This window comes from Rutidosis leptorrhynchoides, chromosome 5 (genome assembly GCF_046630445.1).
Source record: "Rutidosis leptorrhynchoides isolate AG116_Rl617_1_P2 chromosome 5, CSIRO_AGI_Rlap_v1, whole genome shotgun sequence".
Taxonomy (NCBI): Eukaryota; Viridiplantae; Streptophyta; class Magnoliopsida; order Asterales; family Asteraceae; genus Rutidosis; species Rutidosis leptorrhynchoides.
The window spans coordinates 85411462-85434726 of record NC_092337.1 but is presented as its reverse complement, the minus strand read 5'-3'; the positions used below and the strand labels follow the sequence as shown (position 1 = coordinate 85434726).

At 36.2% G+C, this 23265-nt stretch overlaps 1 protein-coding gene across 1 annotated transcript; it reads right to left on the bottom strand.

Annotated features, from left to right (window-relative positions):
- Positions 1-10019: 10019 nt before the first annotated feature.
- LOC139848807 (root allergen protein-like) lies at positions 10020-10932 on the bottom strand. Its single transcript, XM_071838501.1, has 3 exons — positions 10752-10932; positions 10457-10561; positions 10020-10135 (listed from the first exon to the last, which is right to left on the bottom strand). The coding sequence occupies exons 1-3, from the start codon at positions 10930-10932 to the stop codon at positions 10020-10022; spliced, it is 402 nt and encodes a 133-aa protein (XP_071694602.1).
- Positions 10933-23265: the final 12333 nt, after the last annotated feature.

Sequence of the window (23265 nt, the reverse complement as noted above, 5' to 3'; positions counted from 1 at the left end):
ATGCGTGCAAGTGTGTATTTAGTTAATGGATTAATCTTCGGGTTAATGTGTAATGTGGTGGGAGTCGGATTGTAACGATTGTTGAGAACCATAGCGTGTAGGTTCGGATCGGTTAAGTGACTAGGATCACGAGGACGTGATCGAATTTAAGTGGGGGAGAGTTGTAACACCCCATTTTTCTAAACATGATGCTCGAGGCATCATACGGAGTCTAAGATTCAGTATTTGATAGTTTGGATGTAATGAGTTGACCACGTTTGACTTTGGGATGTTTTAAAAGTGAAATTGGAGTACATCAGATAAACTGTCGAGTTTGAAGGGGGTTTGTCGCGTTATGGTGTGTCGCGATCCGTGACAAACATGGTTGAAATGCAACAACTTCTGATACATGATTCTGTCCCTTCTGTCGCGTTTGAGTGCTGTTTATCGCGTCCTGGTGTCGCGAAACGCGACGAAGTGTCTCGAAACGCGACAAATGTCGCTGTAATGACATTTTAACCCATTTTAATGGAATCTTTTGAGGGTGTTTTGGTAATTTCACTTATGGACGGGTTTTATACCCCAAATTAGTTCCAAGGCTTATCTTATCTCCATTTTCACACATCAACACTCTCACCTTCAAACCCTAGAGAGAGAGGAGAGAGTTTAGATAGAGAGAGCTCCATTTGGAGAAGAAGAAGGGTGTTTCGGGTCAAACCTCAAGTGTTATAGTTGTTCCACTCGTCAACGGCATCACTTTGGCGGTATTGGTAAGTTCTAACTCCGAGTTTCATTGTATGATTTGAGATTCAATGTTAGGGGTTTGAGGTTGTTAGTTGTAAAACCCATTTAGATCATGAAGAGGGTTTATGGAAACTTGTTATTGTTGATACTTGGCGGGTTTTGGGTTGGTTAATGATTTAACCATGTTTAAGGCTTGTAAGTGATGTATAATCACTAGTGTTAGTGATTATAGAAGTGTTGGAACCACTTTGGGTGTATTTGGGTTGACTAAATTTGAAATGGGTTAAAATTAGGGTTTAGGTGTTAAAATGGGCAAGATTGGTATTTAACACTTATGAATGGGTTTAATTGGTGTATTAGGACCATTCTCACTTATGTTAGTGATTATTGGTTAGTTTGGGATCGGTTTGTGCTTGAAAGTGCATTTGGGACGAATTTGCACTAGTTGTCAATATGGGTTGGTTTGTAATCCACCCTAATTGTGTTGTTTGTTATGTGATAATGGAATAGGTATGTTCCATTGGCGTTTGCGGATTTTGGTTTGTGCATCCATCAAGGCTTCAAGGTGAGTGTAAATATATTATATGCGTATGTATGCATAGGATGGGTGCGTGCGTGTAGGGTGACCCTTGCTTGGGTTTACTCTATGTTTGTGTGGGAGAATGGACTCCTCTTGTGCTTCGAGTCCATGTGATACGCTTATGCGTTTAGGGTTATTACCCTTGGTGTTGTGATTTAGCTAGCGTATTGGATAAACCCTTGGCGATGGGTTTGCTAGCATTTGATGTTGAGAAGATGAATCTCTGGTGGTGCGGATTCATGATGACTCGGGTAGTTCGGTCATCTTGGTGATGAGGTGGTGAATTTTGGGTTGTGCGAATTCACTAAGGCTCGGGTAGTTCGACCAACCTCGGTTGATGGAATGGTGAAGGAAGTAAATCTCGGGTAGTGCGAATTCACTAAGGCTCGGGTTTTTCGGCCAACCTTCATGTGTTTAGGGTTAAGGGGTTAACCTTGTGGTATTATCGGATGTGTTTTTGTATATACGTATATATATACTTATTTATGTGTTGTAGCTAATCTTAAGGATTTGGCTTGGTGGTACGTTAGGTATGGCTTGCTAGTTATACTCGGTATGCGATATGTGTTTACTTATTGTGTTTCGTTGTACGTATTCATTTTATGCATATGTATGTATATAGTATGTTTATACTCACTAAGCTTTCATAGCTTACCCTCTCGTTGTTTACATTTTTATAGGTTCGCGAAGTGGTGGCTCGGGTAAGCGTGGAGACTAGTGAACTTGCGTAGGTTGCTTTAGAAGGCGTGCTTTTGGATTGATTAGGATTGGGTAGCGTATCCCCAATCACCATCCTCGGTTTTGTTGGACATTAAAATATTCGGGTCGTGTATGCCCGTTTGGCTATTTAAACTCATGTATTAAATGTTTTAAAGTTATCGAACTTATTATTGTATTAAAGATGTTTTTGAAAACATAATTGGGACCTAAATGTTATTAATATTAATACGTTAAAAAGAAGAAAAAAAATTTGGGTCGGATTAAATACGGGTTGGGTTGTTTCAGAACTTCAGACGTAGATGCTTCATTAGTCGTGGCATGAGGAATGCCAATATGAGAAATGCCCCTCGTATCAACGTAATAATCATCTAAACGTTTTGAAGGCATAATCACACGGTTTGACCTTCGTACTCCTCCTGCTTCAGTTGGCTGTTCAGTCCCTGTTACAGTTGGAGGTTGATTGTAAAGAGGATTTAAATTTTCTTCGGTCAACCGTGCTCTATTAACATCCTCATCTTCTTCTGAATCACTATCTTCATCTGTCTCATACACTATCTCCACATTAGGATCGGCATTATAATGGTCACTCTGGGTACTTTACCTCGGACTCTGAATCAGACTCTGATGAGTACTTTGAGTCTGGACCTGAGTCAGGCTAGGAATTGAGATTACATTCTCTGTGGAATTCTGAGAATCATACAACATCTGAGTTAGTATCTCGTCGTCTGTAGCCTCTGATGGAAAGTTAAAAGAGTCAAACAGTTTATCATATTCAAATTGCCATGCGAATCCTTTACTAACACGAGCTGGAGCGTTACACTGAATATCAACCTCGAAACGTTCTTCAACACACTTAGATTCAGTATTGTACACTCGCTTATTTGGATTCCCATAACCCAAGAAGATATCAGAGACAACCTTTGAATTAAATTTTCCTCCCGTGTCTCGTACTAGAATAGTACAAGGAGCACCAAAGGGTTCAAAATGTTTAATGTTAGGCTTTCTCTTGTGCAACAATTCATAACACGTCTTACCGTGTCTCTTCACCACTAGAACTCTGTTCATCACATAACACGCTGTGCTCACGGCTTCTCTCCAGAAAACAATAGGTAAACATGCATCAGCTAGCATAGTTCTTGCGGTTACAATTAACGTCTTATTCTTTCTTTCATCTACCCCATTCGACTGAGGTGTATAAGCAGGACTGAACTGTTGTTGTATCCACTTTTCATTACAAAACAGCAGCATGTTGTTATTCTTGAACTCCGTATCATTGTCGGTACGAATCTTTCTAACCTCCAATTTATACAAACTTTCAAGCTTCAAAATCAAGACTTTAATGTGCTCGAAAGTATCTGATTTATGCTTCAGCATCACAACCCAAGAGAAACGTGAATACTCATCTGTAACCACCAAGCAATATGACTCTCCAGTGATAGTCTTGCAATTAACTGGACCAAAGAGATCCATATGCAACAACTCCAAAGGAATATTAACAGAATGATGCTTCTTAGTAGCATGAGACTTCTTTGTCTGTTTCCCTTTCTTACACGGAAGACACCCTTTGGGAATATGAAAACTCTTAAGATTAACATCATCAACTAGTCCATTGTGAACTAGATTATTCATCTTCCTTAGACTCAGATGACCCATACGCTTGTGCCAAATAATAGACTCATGTTCAGTAGCTTTCGAAACAAAATCCTGATGGCCTGTAGCTGCTTTAACATGAGCCTTTCGTATATCCAGAATATAGAGATCTTTACATCTTGGAGCAGTCATCAGAATCATGTCTTCCGGAATTACAAATTCTTTTCTCAAGATATAACACAATTTGTCATCAAAAGCAACCGTATACTTTTTGTCAGCAACTTGTGAAACTGAAAGCAAATTGTTCGACATTTGCTCCACAAAATTGACTTTATCAAAGCTGACATTCTCGTTGGCAATCACCTCTTGCTCAGTAATAAAACCTCCTTCACTTCCTGCAAAAGAAACTGGTCCTCCATCCACTATTTTCACATTAGAAAGAAGAGATAAGTTCCCTGTCATGTGCCTGGACGTTGCACTATCAACAATCCATTTACTGCAGTGAGGATTGTAGGCGATCTGCACATTAAAATAAGAAGATTAGTTAGAAAGAGCCACCCATGCCCGAATGGCAGTGGGTTTCCCATCGACACCAACCACTGGCAATTCCACCCATTGTCCCTTAGATTCGGAAGGACCTTCAGAATTTTGGACACCTTTCACTTCTGATTTACGTTTCCAAACAGCATTTTTTGGTAATGGTTTCCTGTAATAGTCATTTGTTTGGAAAACTTTTGTTTCAGTTGATTTCACAGAAGTAGATTTAAACACAGGTGAAGATGATCTTCTATCGAAAGTACGTTTAGGACTAAGATCAATCTTCCTGTGTGGTGTCTGTCGAATGGGTTTTCAATTCATAGCCCTGTGTCCCAACATCCCACAATTGAAACAGTTAACATTATCAAAATCATTAGCATTAAACACTTGACGCCTAGAAGTTGAAAACTGTCTCCTCGGGGGTGTATTATGTTGCCTAGCTGGAGGGGTGACGTGACTTGCTATTTAATAGTCTGTCGACGATTAGGCAGAATATATTTCGTCACGCTTCCTGAATTGGAACTCTCACCTTTTGGTAGATGTTCAGCTTTAGGGTCAACAACCTGAGAATTCAAAGTACTACTATCCTTAACAAACTTAACGGGGGTGAGCTGAGCGTTTTTCTTCCTAGATTGTTTCGGTTTTCTAACACTCCTATTCTCAATCATTCTGACTCTCACTTCTATTTGCCTCATTCTTAGGATTCTTCAAAATAGAAATGGGCTTAGTCACAACTACAAAGGGTTTCCCGTGTTTTTTGGTGTTGACATCAGTGTCGGACTCCGTCTCATAAACAACATCTAATGGCTTCTTACCTTCACCATTCTCACTTTTACACTCAACAGGATTTTTCTCAGGCTTACCATACTTCGGTTCTACAACCGGATCCCTACTCTTCTCAACAGGCTTATTTACAAACTCTCCCAAAAGTAGTGGTTCAACCTGATTATAGCCTATCCCTTGGTTTTTAGGATGATTCAAAGTTTGTGTCACGTATGACATTCTCTGCCAATTATCAATCCTAGCCTTTTCTGACTCATATTTTAACTTGTATGAATCTTTTTCTGCCTTAAGTGCTTCTATCTGGCTTAAATACAGGTGAATCACTTTCTCATCATCTACAATAGTTGATTTTAAATGACCTACCTGATTCTCTAAGGACTTAATAACATCAACATACTCTTTCTGCTTATTAAGGTAGCAGAGAGCATCATCATAGTTCTTCCTATTTGTCCAATTTTCAATATCCAAATTCTTAAGTTCAAGTCTAAGTTTAGGAAAAGTTTCACAAGTAGCAGGTATCTCATTAAGTTTAGAGATCACACATTCAAGTCTAGCTATTTCCTATTCAAGGTCAGTGCATTTTAAACAAAAAGAATCTGAATCATTACATACCTTGTCATTGCTGGATGTGTTAGCCATGAACGCGTAATCTTTTCTACCGACCTGCGAATCTGTATCTGATTCTGACTCTGACTCTGAACTTGTACTGTCTGAATAATCAGCATCATAACCTTCTTTGCCCTCAACTTTAGCAGGACTATCCGAACATGTCACCGTGACTACCTTCTCATCAGTACCTTCAACATCACCCTTGATCAAATGTGCAAGTTCTTTTCTAAACCAGGTACCTGTATGACAAATCATTCCTAAGGATTCATCATCACCTGAGGAGTCAGTTGTGAATTCAAGATCAGACAAATCCTTGGCTTTGCGGAACTTATCATACAACCTATCACTAATTCTCTTCCTAAGACACATCTTCATTACAGCTTCAACCCTTTTCATTCGTGCGTCACATTTTCATACATAGCATGTGCAAGCTGGATCATCTTTACCTATACACCCAGCATTTCTTCTAATAACCCTTTCTTCTTCTATTTCAGCTTCACTCTTACCAACAAAAACCACGTTAGCCTTTTCAGTATCAACTGAGATCGACCAATCACACACTTCATCAGCATAAGTAGTAGTCAAAGCTTTGGATTGACCACTAGAAGTTGCTTCCGTGTTCACTGTCGGACCAGCATGTCCAGGAGTAACCTCAATTGAAGTATTATGAAAAGGATTATGAAAACCAGGCTTAGGTGGTCTTGTGCATGTCCTCTTGAAATGACCAAGCTCATCACAATTATGGCATCTCACTTTGAACATATCAAAACCAAACTTAGTATTGCGGTTCAAACTCAAAGTACTCTGACATGTTCTTTTCAAATACTTTCTAGCACGTCTCACCACACTGCCCATAGCATACAGGATGTCCATTCTCTCAATCTCATCCTCATCGATCTGATCATAGTCCTCATTCTCCAGATGACCATTAATTATCTGCCCACTTATCATATCATTATAAGAGTTAACCACGATAGCTGCTAAAGCCATATCCTCCTGAATCAATTCTAGAGGCCTTTTCTTGATATTTTCTGTCTTGATCACTGGTGATTGATTCTGTTGTAGAACGCCGGAATCAATCAGTTTAGCAGTTGACTTCTGTGCTTGAGATTTGGCATTGAAATAACCAGAATTTGATACTGGAGCCGAGGTCTGTGATGCATTGGTGGAAATGTAAGTTGTTTGCAAAGGAGCATGGTTTCTCGAAGATGCCCCAATAATGGACGAACCAGCTACTGTACCAAGTCTCTTCCTCTTGGCTTCAACCTGAATATCCTTTTCCATCAACTTGGATGTAAAAGCCATCAAGGTTAACGGATGCAATGTACCTGTTCTGAATCTTTTCAATTTCATTGTCCCATTTCTCAGGAAGACCATCTTTCAAAACTCTAACTGCTTTCTCATCTGATAAATCTATTTCATAATCTGTCATTTCAGCAACTAGTAGACGATATCTCTCCAAAGTTTGTCCAAGAGTCTCGGAAGGAAGAGCAACAAACACTCTCCATTCATCTTTGAGAACCTTACCCTTAGTGGCACGGTAAGTGGCTGTTCCTTCTGTGGCTGATTGAAGAGCAAGCCAAAGGGTATACGAGGTCTTGTTTCTGTTCTTGAAATGTGAGAAAATCTCCTTAGACAATGCCTGAGTAAGTTGAGCATAGCACTTACATTCCAGATTATACTGTTCACGCTCAGCAGGATTAAACTGAGCGGTCTCTTTAGGTTCACCGTCCGCCCCATTTGGCCATGCGAATTCAGTCTCAATAAACTCCCATAGTCTAGAGTCTATACCATTCAAATATATCTTAAAACGCCTTCCAGTCCAAAAAGTCCTTTAGGTTGTCAAGCTTGGGAACCTTATTGGAAGTTCCAGACTCATTCTCGGAAAGTATTAATTTGTGAAGTCCTGGTGAAATCACTAAAGCACTGAGTTCATTAGCCACTTGTTCATTAGTTTCCGACATTTTAATTAATTATGTGAGAATTAAATGTAAATTAAGTTTCTGATTTAAAGACAATCGGTCGATTGTCTGAGACACATGTTCGATTGTATAAGTCACACGGTCGAGTGTATTGGTCACACGGTCGATTGTCTGACAAAAATTGGGCAGCACTTCGTTACAAACTTAAACGTTGGTATTACTACTCACATGGCCGATTGTCTCACTCCCATGGTCGATTGTCTTACTCACACGGTCGAGTGACAATACTCACACGGCCGACTGACTTAAGAATCTCACACGGGTTAAATGATACACACACGGTCGGTTAACTATTTCACTCGGTCGATCGAAGGACTCACACGGCCGATTGTCAAGACACACACGGCCGAGTGTGTTCTTGACAGATACATGTCGACTTTTAGGGTTTTCTAGACAAAAAAATCGATTTTCGATCGATTTTCAATGAAAAGCTCTAAACCAAAACGTAGAACACAACTGTAATGACTCCAGAAACACTTTTTAACACAGAAAACACAAACTATAATGTAAGAAAAATGATTAATCGTTTAAACAAAAATAACACCAAAAAACACAAACTTTTTGACCCAAAAACGATTTAGATCAAGCAAACCAGAGACTTCAGCTCTGATACCACTTTGTAGACGAAGATTTACGGATCTTAGGTCGCTTGCTAACAATCCTAGAGGCGGAATACACTAGAATTGGGTTAAACCGAGATATGGGTCGTATCGGAATCGATTAGATCAAACCTAGAGTGTATACTAGATTAGATCGATACCTAAACGAAGTATTTTGGTGGTATAAGGTGTTAGGGTTCTGGAGAAACGAAAACCAGTCGAATAAAGTAATTGGAATGTGCAACCCTACAAAGGAGAAACAAACCCGTATATATACTAGGTATCAGACACACTCGGTCGAGTGTGTCTCTCAGTCGGTCGACTGTCTCACATAGTCGGTCGAGTGTGTGGACACACTCAGTCGACTGTGTACGTTTATTAACATATTGATCATTTAAATAATAAAGCACACACAAACACAAATGTAATCAATAGTCGCACGTAATAGTTATTACATAACCAAATGTATTAAACGTCGAAATAATCTACGGCTGGGGATTCATGCACCAACAATTATAAAGCATTTTGCATGGAGAGCATGCTAAAGCTATAAGCAAAAACATACAGGGAAAAAACGACAAGACCAGGAAGTTACAAAAACTTTACATGAAAAAATAAAGTATTCACGAAGGTACTCCGAGAGCTGTGGTCAACTATGGTCATCATAAATGCACGGGTTTAGCAGCCATTGAGTCCACTCGATTTTTTTTTAAGCGCGAAGCGACGGACATGAAACTATTCACGTGAACCACGTTTAACAACAATTTTGCAACATGGAACATTGTCCATCATTTGACACCACAATAAAAACAAACTAAAACACGCACACAAACAGAAGATCTCCATTACCTTATTACGTATATAATTATCGTTTTTATTTTTATTTTTTTGCGAAAAATGGGATCTCTAATTGACATATTGATTAAAAGTTATATAAATCAATAAGATTCGGGATGGGCTGCAGCATAAGCAGGGCCGGTCCTGACATTATTAGTGCCCTGAGCGAGTCAAGAAAAAAAGGCCCTTAATAGGTCGATTAGAGACTCTCAAGAACAATAGGTTAAGAAAGAGACTTTTTTTAGACAAACGTTTTCATTCATGTCACTAGTGGACATAGGATTACATATTTATAGCGCTTGAAAACAAATAACTAATGATGTATTACGACTTCTACCATCAAATATGAATCTAATATTCTAAGAAAATGGTAGACTTGTCACTTGTGCATTCATGTATGCATGAGTCTGACATAATGAAATCATGAGGTAACCCATTTATTTATCTAATAATAATTCAATGACTTATAATAAACTACGACACTTTGGACTTGTAATAGTATGTTAATTTTTTAGAGGCTGAGCCACTAATCTTTTTCGATGGTGGCACAAATTAACATACTCATTTTGTGTATTCAAAGAAAGTTAACGATAAACGTTATGCCAATATCAATACAAAATGTATGTTGTTTGTTTAAAAGTTGTTATTCCTATATTGACCAACAAAACTCAAGTCACGTTGTATAACATTTTATTCAAATAATGAGGTCACAATGTTAAAATAATGGAGTCCACAAAACATACAAAAGTCAATTGCCACCTAATACTCACTGGTCACATGCACCCGGTGAGTATATAGTAGTTCCACCTTTTTTATCCCACATCGGTACGATATATAGAAAACATACACCATAAAACTCCAAGCCCTTGTAAGTAATGAAAATTAAAAAAAGAAGTAGGGCCTGATATCACCTTTCCCTACTAAAACTCTTGTTCTGTTTTGTGTGTTTATCTAATAATAGATATTGGGCCGTGAGATCGAGTTTGGGCCCCTAAAAATATTGGGGGTGTTCATCTTGAACCCCCTTGGACCCGGGCCTGAGCATAAGCCTCGATACCCTTAAAGAAACTCTTCAGATGGCTTTTCATCACCTTTGCAGCTATAAACAACTGTTAGTTTGTATACACATCCTCCGTCAGTAGACGGTGTAATCTTAACATGATGAGTGATCAAGTCTAATATACCCACAAAGGCGTTTTGGACATAGGCAAGATAAGCAACCGCCTAGGGCCGAAAAAATTTGAACGGCCCATATATATATATATATATATATATATATATATATATATATATATATATATATATATATATATATATATATTCTATTTAATTGTCAATTAAAATTGTAATATTGTTATTTTAAATAGTTAAAGCGTTGTAAATATATATACAAATTGATAAATTTAAGTATTATCTTTTTATATGTATTAAAAAATTAAACGTGTGTGAGGGCTCATTTTTGTTTTCGCCTAGGGCCTTCGAATTATTGAGACGGCCCTGTATACCCATCAAGTTGCCTCCTTCGTAAAACATATGTGTATAACTGAAGGTGCTCGCATCCAAAGCAACTACTTTGTACTTCGAGTTTGTAAATGGAACGGCTGCATAAAATTATGAAATATAATGTAAACTATAAACGAATAATGTTTTTTGTGTTTATGTTATATGCGAAATGAGTATTTTTACTCAGATGTACAAAATATAACCAAGTTAGTGATGAAATAGTGCTTTTATGCAAATAATGAAATAGAATAGAACTACGTATAATATTGTAATAGTGTAAAATCTTACCATCACCAAATGTGATTACTTTAATTGTTCCAACACCTCCATCACCTTCTACCGTTTCAACAGATTTGAAAACTGAAGGGTTAATTTTCGGTGCAATAATCTCAAAGTCACTAAAAGCCTTGAAAAGCTTTTCAGCTGGAAAAGAAGAAGCGATTTCGATATCGATACTAACGGTGGCCATGATTAACAGATCTTGAGGAATATAAGTGTAAGAAGAAAGGTGAGTTGTTTGTAAAGAAATGTGAATTAAAGATGGAAGTATTAAAAAAAAAAAATGGAGTTGAAAAAAACTTCGCCGGTTCCTTCTTAAAATACACTTAAAAATTACACATTTTTGTTCTTCGAAAGGAGAACAAATGTATTTTATCAGGTGACATAGTTTGGATATAGTGCAACCGTAGCAAAGGTTTTTTTTTGTTTTTTTTTGTTTTTTTTTTTTTAAGAACAGCAAAATTTTAATAAGCACGCCACTCTAACAAGAAGCTAGAGAAAGCCAAACACGAATACAACGGAATTACAACGGCTTTATAAGTCAATCGTTCCAACTAAAATTAAATTTGCCTCTATTACAAAATCAATTAAAGGACGTAAGGCGAAATACTATCAAACAACGAGCTCTTCTTCGGGGGTCATCTCCAAACATGGTGATGTTTCTGAATCTCCAAGTGTACCAAAGTAAAGTTGTGACAATCACATACAATCTTTGCTTATCTTCTGTTTTTGCATGCCAGGCGTTAAACCACAACAACCAATCTTGCCAAGACGGACAAACAGGCATATTAATTCCGGTCCATAAACGTAACTTGTTCCATAGAACGATAGCCAAATTACATCTAGATAGAACGTGATCGAGGGATTCAACTTTACCACTACATATCACGCAGCCGATGTCTTGAATGTCAATGCCTCTACTTGATAGATTTAATCTCGTTGGTAGACGATTTAACGTCACTCTCCAAATAAAAATATTTTTTTTCCAAGGGACAAATTTGCACCATTCAGTGTTGTAAATCTCCCGAGATCTCGTTTTTAGAAGGCAACCGAGACGAGATGTTCATCTCCCGAGATATCTCGGTCAACGGGGTCAAACTTAGTCAAAGTCACGATTTCTCGGATTTTCTTGCTAATTTGTAAGATTTTCTTGTAAAATTCGTAATTTCTAAGATTTTCTCGCTTATTTCTTGGATATTTTTGTAAAATCTCGTACAATGTATATAAATATACATATATTTATGTTTTTATTTATATTTTTATTAAAAAAACTATAAAGTCAACATAAGTCAATGTCCGAGATCTCCCCGAGATTATTCCGAGATGCCGAGATCTCCCTAAAAAAGTCCAATCGAGATCTCCCCGAGATCCGAGTTCTCCAACCTTGGCACCATCCAGTGCTCAAATACTCATGCGATGCCTGCACATTATCAATATACATTCGAGTACTACTTACTTTGAAGACGCCATCAGTTGAAGTATCCCAGGTCCATGAGTCAGCAACATTCGAGAGTGAAACCTGCAAACGTTTACTTTTACAGGGATGATATATTCTCACCAATTTAATTACATAAGATGCAATTGTGCAGTTAGTAATATTAATTGTAAAACAAATTAAGCACCATGTTCAGTTCCACGTACTCTTAGTAATCAACTAGTAAAAGTGACCCGCGCGATACCGCGGGTTCTTTTGGGTTGCATATATATTGTTAACGTAGCGTTATGTATTTACAAAATTAAAAACGCTTTGCTACGGGTGTGTTTGGATACACGTGGTTAGTACCTAGTATACCTAATGGTATGTGCGTTTTTAACGCCACGAAGTTTGCGTAAAAAAGGGAAACAGAATCAACGATATGATGTATGTTGTTTGAGTTGTTTATTTTACGTGTATATATATATATATATATATATATATATATATATATATATATATATATATATATATATATATATATGTATGTATGTATGGAAGATGGCAAGAAGTATTTAGCTTTTTTCGAAAAAAATCCGTTTCACGTATAGTTAGTTGCGCTGCGTTCGTAAAATTATTTCGAGTTGAACGGTGGTCTCGAAAAATTTTAACGTGCGGCAAGCGAGAAGATATGACTTGGGTTGTTTATTATACGTGTATGTATATGTATGGAGGATGGTCCAAAGTATTTAGCTTTTTCCGAAAAAAATCTGTTTCGCGTATAGTTAGTTGCTTTGCGTTCGTAAAATTATTTCGAGTTGAACGGTGGTCTAAGAAGAATTTAACGTGCGGCAAGCGAGAAGATATGACCCGTTAAAAATGTGGGTGGAGTTTGTTAATTAAAATTGTTAACTAAAATACCGATATTACGTTTTGTGCCCCTATTTGGGGTTGAAATTGCATATTGTTCAAAGTTTTAGGGATATTTTTTTTTTCGTTTGTAGTTTGGCCTTTATTAAACGACCAAATCTGGCACGCCTCTTAGTATTATAGATAGATAAATTTATCATAATTCTTTTTTACTTAAATTTTAGGCTGTAGATTTTGGTATGGTCTCTAGCAGTGTTGTAAAAGTCGGCCGACTTGGCCGACGCGTCGGCCGATGCGTCATTTTTTTGGGTTCTCCGTCCCGTTTTTTCTGAAAACGACTCAAAAGACGGTCAAAGCTAAAAGTTCGGTCAAAGACGGTCAAAGTTGGTCAAAAACGGTCAAAATCAGTCAAATTTTCGTCCAGATGTGATATGTTTTAAAATTAGGGTTTGTTTTCATTTTTAGGGCCGCTCTTTTCTCTGTGTCCTTACTAATAATGCACTCCGTAACATTCATTGAGTTTGAAGGTTATTTGTATTTAAATTCAAGTTCTTATTTAAGAAATTTATGGTACAAAATCAACTATTCTATACATATATAAATATATATTTAAGAAATTATTAATAAAGTCAACGTTGGTCAACGATCGATGCGTCCCTGACGCGTCCCCCGACTCGGCCGACGCGTCCTTTTTCGGTCTCGACCGATGCGTCACCGACTCGCGACTTTTACAACCTTGGTCTCTAGTGTAGTTCTCTAATGACGTACAGTTTTCCAAAAATAAACATAAAATAAAAATGAAAGTGGAAACTAAATAAACTTTATTTTATATTAACAAAATTACACCGTTGGTCTCTAAATTTATATGAAATCACATAGGTGATCTTTATGTTTATCTTTTTTTTATTACTATTATTAACCTCACATTATTCATTTGTTACGTGGTTAGCCCTAGAGCTAATACCCGTTAACTACATTCCGTTAAGTATGAATTACATTCCGTTAAGTATGAACACATGACTCGCTCACGAGGGCATATTTGTCCATTTTGTTTACCTTTATACCTGTCGTTGACAACACTTTTTGATACCCCAATTGTTTGAACATTCCCAAATATCAAACCAACGATGAAATCGATTAAATACAAATTGAAATTCAAAATGATTGAATGTTGGTGTGGTCGTAACACTGTCGTTCGTACATCATGGACATTCAAAAATCAAGATGATCGATGTCGATCTCCGTTCCAATCAAATGAAATTGATCAATAGACATGTATCAATCTATAATGGGTCATGATTTGCGGTTTGCAAAGTAATGAAGAAGAAGATGAAAGGTTGAATGTGAGATCAATTGTGAACGATGCTTTAAAGGAACGGGGTTTAAATGTAAAAAAAAAGAAATGGAAAAATATGCTCTCACGTGCGAGTCACATATTCACACTTAACAAAGTTATAATTAATGGGCGTTAGTTGCAGGGTCAACTATGTAACAAATGGATATTTCGAGATCAACAAAGTAATAAAAAACAAAAAAAAAAGATAAAGGTCATCTACGTGATTTCATACAAAGTTTGGGGACCAACGACATATTTTTGTCTTCTATTTTTTCAAATGAAAAACACAAAGAAGAAAGATAGTCATTATATATATATATATATATATATATATATATATATATATATATATATATATATGTGTGTGTGTGTGTGTGTGTGTGTGTGTGTGTGTGTGTGTGTGTGTGTGTGTGTGTGTGTGTGTGTGTGGGGGGGGGGGGGGGGGGGGGTTAAAGCTACAAATTGAAATGTCCATGATAAGGCTAAAAAGGAACATATATTTCATAGCAAAATCCCCCAAGAAAGACAAGATTTTAGTTGCAATTGTTCCATTTTCGAGTAATATTCGTTTATTTTAAATAAGTGCGAAGACAAAAGGCGAAAACGAAGATTTGAAGACGCAAAGGTCCAAAAAGCTCAAATGTTCAAGATACAATCAAAAAGGTTCAAATTATTGATGAAGAACGTCTAAAAATGACAAGAGTACAAGTTACAAAACGCAAAGTACAAGATATAAAATTGTACGAAAGGACGTTCGAAAATCCGGAACCGGGGCATGAACCAACTTTCAGCGCTCGACGCAGCGGTGTAAAAATTACGAGTCAACTATGCACAAGAATAAAATATAATATTTAAATAATTCATAATAAGAATAATATTAAATAATAAAAAGTTGTTAATTGAGCATAGTTCAGGGGTCGTCAATGAAAATTCAATTTACAATTTAGCCTATAAAAGGAACGATTGTAACGATGAGAAGGAAGAATTTTTTATCGATCTTTTTTTTTCTTCAATCAATTATCAATATCAATTATCAATATCTATATTCTATATCTCTATCATAATGTTAACTTAATAAGATATAACAATAATCTTAATTTTAACTTTAAATTATGATAATAATAAGATTTATGATAGAGATCGTTTGAGTGTGTAAGTCGAAATTCTGTCCGTGTAACGCTACGCTATTTTTAATCATTGTAAGTTATGTTCAACCTTTTTACATTAATGTCTCGTAACTAAGTTATTATTATGCTTATTTAAAACGAAGTAATCATGATGTTGGGCTAATTACTAAAATTGGGTAATTGGGCTTTGTACCATAATTGGGGTTTGGGCAAAAGACCGACACTTGTGGAAATTGGACTATTGACTATTAATAGATGGGGGGTATTGTCTAATTGAGTGACAACTCATTGGAGTCTGTCGAACCTATCTTCAAATTAATTAACCTAATAATTAATAATGATTATGGTTGTCCTATTTAGTGATGTTCATATGGAATCTGTTATAATCATTTAATTAATCAATTGGGTTGGGTAATTGATTATTCATTCTGATCAAGTGGATGAATTAATATTCATAAACTAATTAAAACAGGGGTGGATTACATACAGTGATAACTGGTGTAATTGTTGACAGAAGTGATAACTGCGTCACAGTTTAAATCCTTAATTAGTTGGAATATTTGACTTCGGGTATAAGGGTAATTTGACGAGGACACTCGCACTTTATATTTATGACCGATGGACTATTATGGACAAAAACCAGATAGACGTATCAAATAAACCAGGACAAAGGACAATTAACCCATGGTAATAAATTAAAATCAACACGTCAAACATCATGATTACGGAAGTTTAAATAAGCATAATTCTTTTATTATATTTCTCATCGTATCTTTATTTACTGTCATTTTATTACTCGCAATTTTATTTACTGTCATTTTATTTATTGTCATTATTTTACGCACTTTAATTATCGTCATTTATCTTTACGCTTAAAATATAGAATCGACAAACCGGTCATTAAACGGTAAAACCCCCCTTTTATAATAATATTACTACTTATATAATTATATATATTTTGTATAAATATAGTTAAAAATATAGTAAGTTTCACCAGCTCCCTGTGGAACGAACCGGACTTACTAAAAACTACACTACTTTACGATTAGGTACACTGCCTATAGTGTTGTAGCAAGGTTTAGGTATATCCCATCCGTAAATTAATAAAACTTGTGTCATATTTTGTAGTATTTCCTAGTAAAAATAATAGTATTTCGTACCCTCACGCTACATCATCAAGTTCCCGACGCACTCTTTTTCTCTCTTATTTCTCGCTATTCTAGTTTTAGGACATAGATTTTTATTCTACTTCTTATCTAAATTTCTTAAAATTACGAAAATTTATTTTGAGTGGTTAAATTGATAGACATCAAAATTTTCTGGTTCGTAGTAATAGTTGGATTTGTACGTGGACCGGGTTATTGGAGCCAAACAGTACTCAATTATATTGAGACCAAACGAATCCTGCCCCTCTGCTGCATCTTTTGGCTATTCGAAACGTGGGCAAAATCAGAAAAGTCTATTAATTGGATAACTTATTATAATTTTTCTTTCCTTTTTAAAAACTAATAGGATATTCAGTGAATGCACCGAGCAAGACGTTCGCCGCCGGTCATACGTTCACCACCTGTAACTCGATCAAGACATCTAGCAAATATTGTCGCCGTTGATTTTTCTTTAGAATCGTCATCTAGTCGAACAAGAACTCCAACTCAAATTTCCGATAATCCATCTTTTGAACCCGACTTCACAATTAAGAACCCGGAGCATATTCAAGGACAATTCCAAGATCTTGAACCACTAATTATTCCTCCTGAGCCACAAACCATTAAATCAGAATCCTCTAGTGATTCGTATTCAACAAATTCAATTATGGAAGTAACGGAACCTCTAAGTATGGAAGATCGAATGAGAGCCACACGCACGGGCCAAGGTCACGCCATTATTAAACCAGAAGTTAATGCTCCAGATTATGAAATTAAAGGACAAATCCTACACATGGTAACTAACCAATGCCAATTCAGTGGTGCACCGAATGAAGATCCTAACGAACACCTTCGTACGTTTAAAAGAATTTGTACACAATTCAAAATCCGAGAAGTGGAAGATGAGCAGATCTATCTCATGTTGTTTCCCTGGACTTTAAAGGGAGAAGCCAAAGATTGGTTAGAATCGTTACCTGAAGGGGCGATTGACACATGGGATGTTTTAGTTGAAAAATTTCTTAAACGATTCTTTCCGGCATCCAAAGCCGTGAGACTTCAAGGAGAAATTGTTACGTTCGCGCAAAAGCCAAATGAAACATTATATGAGGCGTGGACAAGATTCGGAAGGATGTTGAGAGGATGTCCTCAACACGGTTTAGACACTTACCAAATAGTACAAATATTCTACCAAGGTGTCAACGTTGCTACACGAAAAGACATCGACATAACAGCTGGTGGTTCCATTATGAAGAAAACCGCAACTGAAGCTTACAAAATTATTGATAACACAGCCTCCCACTCGCATGAGTGGCACCAAGAAAAAGATATTGTTCGTTCATCTAAAGTGGCTAGAGCCGATTCTAGCCATGACTTTGATTCCGTTTCCGCAAAAATAGATGCTTTCGAAAGACGAATGGAAAAGATGAATAAAGATATTCACGCAATACGAATCAGTTGTGAGCAATGCGGTGGACCACACTTATTGAAAGATTGTCACATTGAACCAACGATGGAACAACGAGAGAATGTTTCCTATATGAACCAAAGGCCGGGAAATAATTATCAAAATAATTATCAACCGCCAAGGCTAAACTTAAATCGAAATCAAAACATTCTTTACAATCCAAAAGGACCCGAAAATAACTGGTATAACCAACAAGGTCCGAATAACCAACCAACTCAAAACAACACTTTCAATCAACAAAGACCTAGCTTGTATAAACCACCACAACAACCCGAAGAGAAAAAGCCAAATCTAGAAGAAATGATGGCAAAGCTGATTGAATCTCAAACACAATTCATTACATCTCAAACCCAAACGAACGAGAGGTTTGATCAGTCATTAAGAACTCAACAAGCTTCCATTTTGAATCTAGAAAAACACGTAGGTACTCTTGCTAGCATGATGAGTGAGAGGGAACAAGGAAAGCTACCGAGTAATACTGAAGTAAATCCTCGGAATGAGAATGTTAATATGGTGTCAACGAATTCTGAAAAACCAGCATCGGAAGATGGGAAGGTTTTAGATGAGAGTAACAATGAAGAAGTTACACCACCACCACCCGAGTATGTAAAGCCAGTGGTGGCACCATACAAACCACCCATCCCGTTTCCAAGAAAAGGAGTTGAGTATGAGCAAGTGATAGGTAATAAAGATTGTGATACCTCTGGAAAGAAGAAGAAGAAAAAGAATAAGAAAGTGCAAGAAACAAAAGCCGTAAATATAAACCCGGTGAAGACAGTTCCACCAAAACCTCCACCTAGGGTAGGTGATCCGGGTGAATTTATTGTTCCTTGTCTACTTAGTGATTGTGTCATGTATGATGCACTAGCAGATTTAGGTGCAAGTGTAAGTGTTATGCCTCTTTCGTTACATAAGAGATTAGGTGTAGGTAAGTTAACTCCAACGAATATGAGTGTTCGACTCCTTGATCAAACTATTAAGCACCCTGTTGGAATTGCTGACAACCTACCCATTCAAGTAGGCAATTTAACCTTTCTAGTCGAATTCATTGTCATTGACATAGAGGAGGACCCAAACATTCCTCTAATTTTAGGTCGACCATTCTTTGCGTCCACCGGGGCCTTATTTGATGTAGGAAATGGAAGAATGACACTTAAAAGTGGTAACAAATCAATCACCTTTATGATTCGAAAGTCTAAATCTCCACCAACTAAAACCGTTGAACCAGTAAAAACGATTGGTAATAACCATGTTGTTTTACCAACTCCAACGGTAGTGCTTAGCAATAATAAAACGCCTAAGTGTGGGGAAAATGAAGTAAAACCTAATGATGACTTGATAATAAAGAACCCCGTTGTTGATACGAAATTAAATGACCCCGTTATTAACAGTTCAATGAAGAAACTTTTTAAACGGGCTATCGATGCTAGAAGTAAGGGGAACTTTAAGTTATGTAACCGGTTAGTATCCAATCTGTCGCCTAAAGAAAAGGCGAAACTAGTTGAATTTTGGGATATTACGGAAGAAGCCGGGCACTGGCTTAAAGAAAAAGTCACAGATAGGCAAGTTGATTATGGACCAAAAGAAATTGACGATGAAGTTAATCACAATTTCGACACCACAGCTACCTAAGTGTGGGGAGATTCAAATGTTCTAAGAAAATGTTATCTAGAGTTAGTTGTTCTGTTCTCGTGTAGTTCCGAGAATGGAATCCGATTGGTCTTTTCCGCTAGCAGACACTAAAGAACTAGTTTTCTCCCCCCATTCTGAATTTTTGTTTTTTTTAGGTTTTATATGAAATTAATATGCTTTTAAGTTTTGTGTGATATTTAAAAACAAAATTTACTTTAATTCATTAAGTTGAAAAAATGATTTCTAAAATTCGTCGTGAGTTGAAGACTAGGTCATTAAGCCGAAATTGCTTTACCCGAGGGTGGGACGGCAAATTTTGTTATCAATATTTTTAATTTTATTGATCTAAAGTATGACAAAAAGATATTAGACTTTATAAATTTTTGAACGTGGGGTAATATACCCAACTTCAAAAATATGTATATATATGTTTGTATTTTATATTATGTACAAAACAGGGTAGAACAGCGCACTTTCAAAGACTGTCATTAAGTTCAACAAAAAGCTACTAATTTTGATGACAAGGCGCAAAATATCAAATGTGATGTAAAATAATATGCTTACAAACTGGGTATTTTTAATCACTTTTCTACACTAATCACCCTCATGAATTTATAATTATAGTCTGATTTCATGCAAATGAGGGCATTGCATGATCTCAAGTGTGGGGAAGGGTTATAAATTCTCTCGGGTTTACACTTAGTTTATTTGCCAAATTTTGTGAAAATTTGAAAAATTTTCAATTAAATGAACTCAAAATCATGTTTATACATATTTATGAACGATGAAAACTAGGTGATAATACCGAAATTATCGTTACCTCGAAAAGGACATAAATTGAGAAACAACCCAAAACGCTTGAATTCATTTAAAATGGGATAGAAGAGAATAAAAAGGCAAAGAAAAGAATAAATAAAAGCTAAGTGTGGGGAGAATGTACCAAGTTATTCAATTAAAAACTATCTATCACATTTTTGTATAAGAATTATTGCAGGTACTTTTGCTTTGGACGATACTAATCAGTTTTACCCGATTTACTGTAATATATTTTAAAGAAAGATGGATCTACACGATGAATCAATTCCATCATTAAAAGGAAGTAAAGTCTTCCGAAAAAGACACGCGCTTCTTGATTTAGGTCATGAAGTTGTCGTCCAGACCAGCTGTAGGTTGATGAAAAATCTAGAAAAGTCATCTCTAAAATCAGCAGGAAATCCACGGACCTCAGCATCAAACAGGGTCGCCAAGTGGTCAGATTTATCCTAACCATGAGAAGGATTTATCTCGTACAATGGGGAGGCACCGTGCAAATTAGCTTGATAAGACTAATGAATCAGATCCCCAGAAAGGATAATCTCCTTAAAGATTAAAAATCAGCTTTTAAGACTGATAATACTCAATCCTAGAGATTGACCTTAAAGATTGAGAATTCAAACTCATGGAATTCAATGATGTCTAAACTCGAGCTTGAACGAGAAAATATTTTGATCAAAAATAAAAACCGATTTGTTTTCTGAAAAACCATTTTCAATGCGTTCATTACCATTGAACGTAAAATCCTAAGAAATTCACCTGGAATTCATTAGGTCACCTGAACCAAATCGGGTGTCAACCGTAAGAACGGTGGTTGCATAGCATGGTCGGAGACAGGACCTTGTGTCAGACCGAAAAATTATAGGATGATCTTTACTATCGCTCCTACCAAGGATAGTTCTAGCATCCGACACGTTAATAAGACCATAATCATCTGCATGTCACGGGACATTGACTTAACAGTTTCTTGTTCATCGCTTTCCTTTACAACCGGACGGTAGTTTACCGAAAGGTAATATACGGAACAAGTAAACTGGATGTGTGCTATTCGATACCGGGATAGCAGTGGATTACACGAGCCTAAAAGTTTTAGCCAAAATATTGATCCACAAATATATTTTGCAACACCAATGATGGATCAAATCAGAAAACTTGTCTAGGGTAAAATCTAGCTTGAATTTTCAAAAGATCAAATGTTTTCATAAAGATCCAATTTCCTAAAGGATCTACATTTTTATAGTCATGTGGGACTGTAAACCGCCTTTCAAATGTGCACTTTGCTTTGGAAACCGAAAGTAAATCGGCTATTTGATTGCAAGTGTCGTTGACCTAAACCCGAGGCAACTGTGGATGACACACCCACCTTTAACCATGGTTCTATTGTTAATATCATTGTTTATACCACTCTATCAAAATCACTGATGTACAAAGTGTGAAGAATAAAGAAGTGATTCGTGTGATGTATTATATTATTTCAAGACTGTATTGCTTGAGGACAAGCAACGCTCAAGTGTGGGGATATTGATAAGGCTAAAAAGGAACATATATTTCATAGCAAAATCCCCCAAGAAAGACAAGATTTTAGTTGCAATTGTTCCATTTTCGAGTAATATTCGTTTATTTTAAATAAGTGCGAAGACAAAAGGCGAAAACGAAGATTTGAAGACGCAAAGGTCCAAAAAGCTCAAATGTTCAAGATACAATCAAAAAGGTTCAAATTATTGATGAAGAACGTCTAAAAATGACAAGAGTACAAGTTACAAAACGCAAAGTACAAGATATAAAATTGTACGAAAGGACGTTCGAAAATCCGGAACCGGGGCATGAACCAACTTTCAGCGCTCGACGCAGCGGTGTAAAAATTACGAGTCAACTATGCACAAGAATAAAATATAATATTTAAATAATTCATAATAAGAATAATATTAAATAATAAAAAGTTGTTAATTGAGCATAGTTCAGGGGTCGTCAATGAAAATTCAATTTACAATTTAGCCTATAAAAGGAACGATTGTAACGATGAGAAGGAAGAATTTTTTATCGATCTTTTTTTTTCTTCAATCAATTATCAATATCAATTATCAATATCTATATTCTATATCTCTATCATAATGTTAACTTAATAAGATATAACAATAATCTTAATTTTAACTTTAAATTATGATAATAATAAGATTTATGATAGAGATCGTTTGAGTGTGTAAGTCGAAATTCTGTCCGTGTAACGCTACGCTATTTTTAATCATTGTAAGTTATGTTCAACCTTTTTACATTAATGTCTCGTAACTAAGTTATTATTATGCTTATTTAAAACGAAGTAATCATGATGTTGGGCTAATTACTAAAATTGGGTAATTGGGCTTTGTACCATAATTGGGGTTTGGGCAAAAGACCGACACTTGTGGAAATTGGACTATTGACTATTAATAGATGGGGGGTATTGTCTAATTGAGTGACAACTCATTGGAGTCTGTCGAACCTATCTTCAAATTAATTAACCTAATAATTAATAATGATTATGGTTGTCCTATTTAGTGATGTTCATATGGAATCTGTTATAATCATTTAATTAATCAATTGGGTTGGGTAATTGATTATTCATTCTGATCAAGTGGATGAATTAATATTCATAAACTAATTAAAACAGGGGTGGATTACATACAGTGATAACTGGTGTAATTGTTGACAGAAGTGATAACTGCGTCACAGTTTAAATCCTTA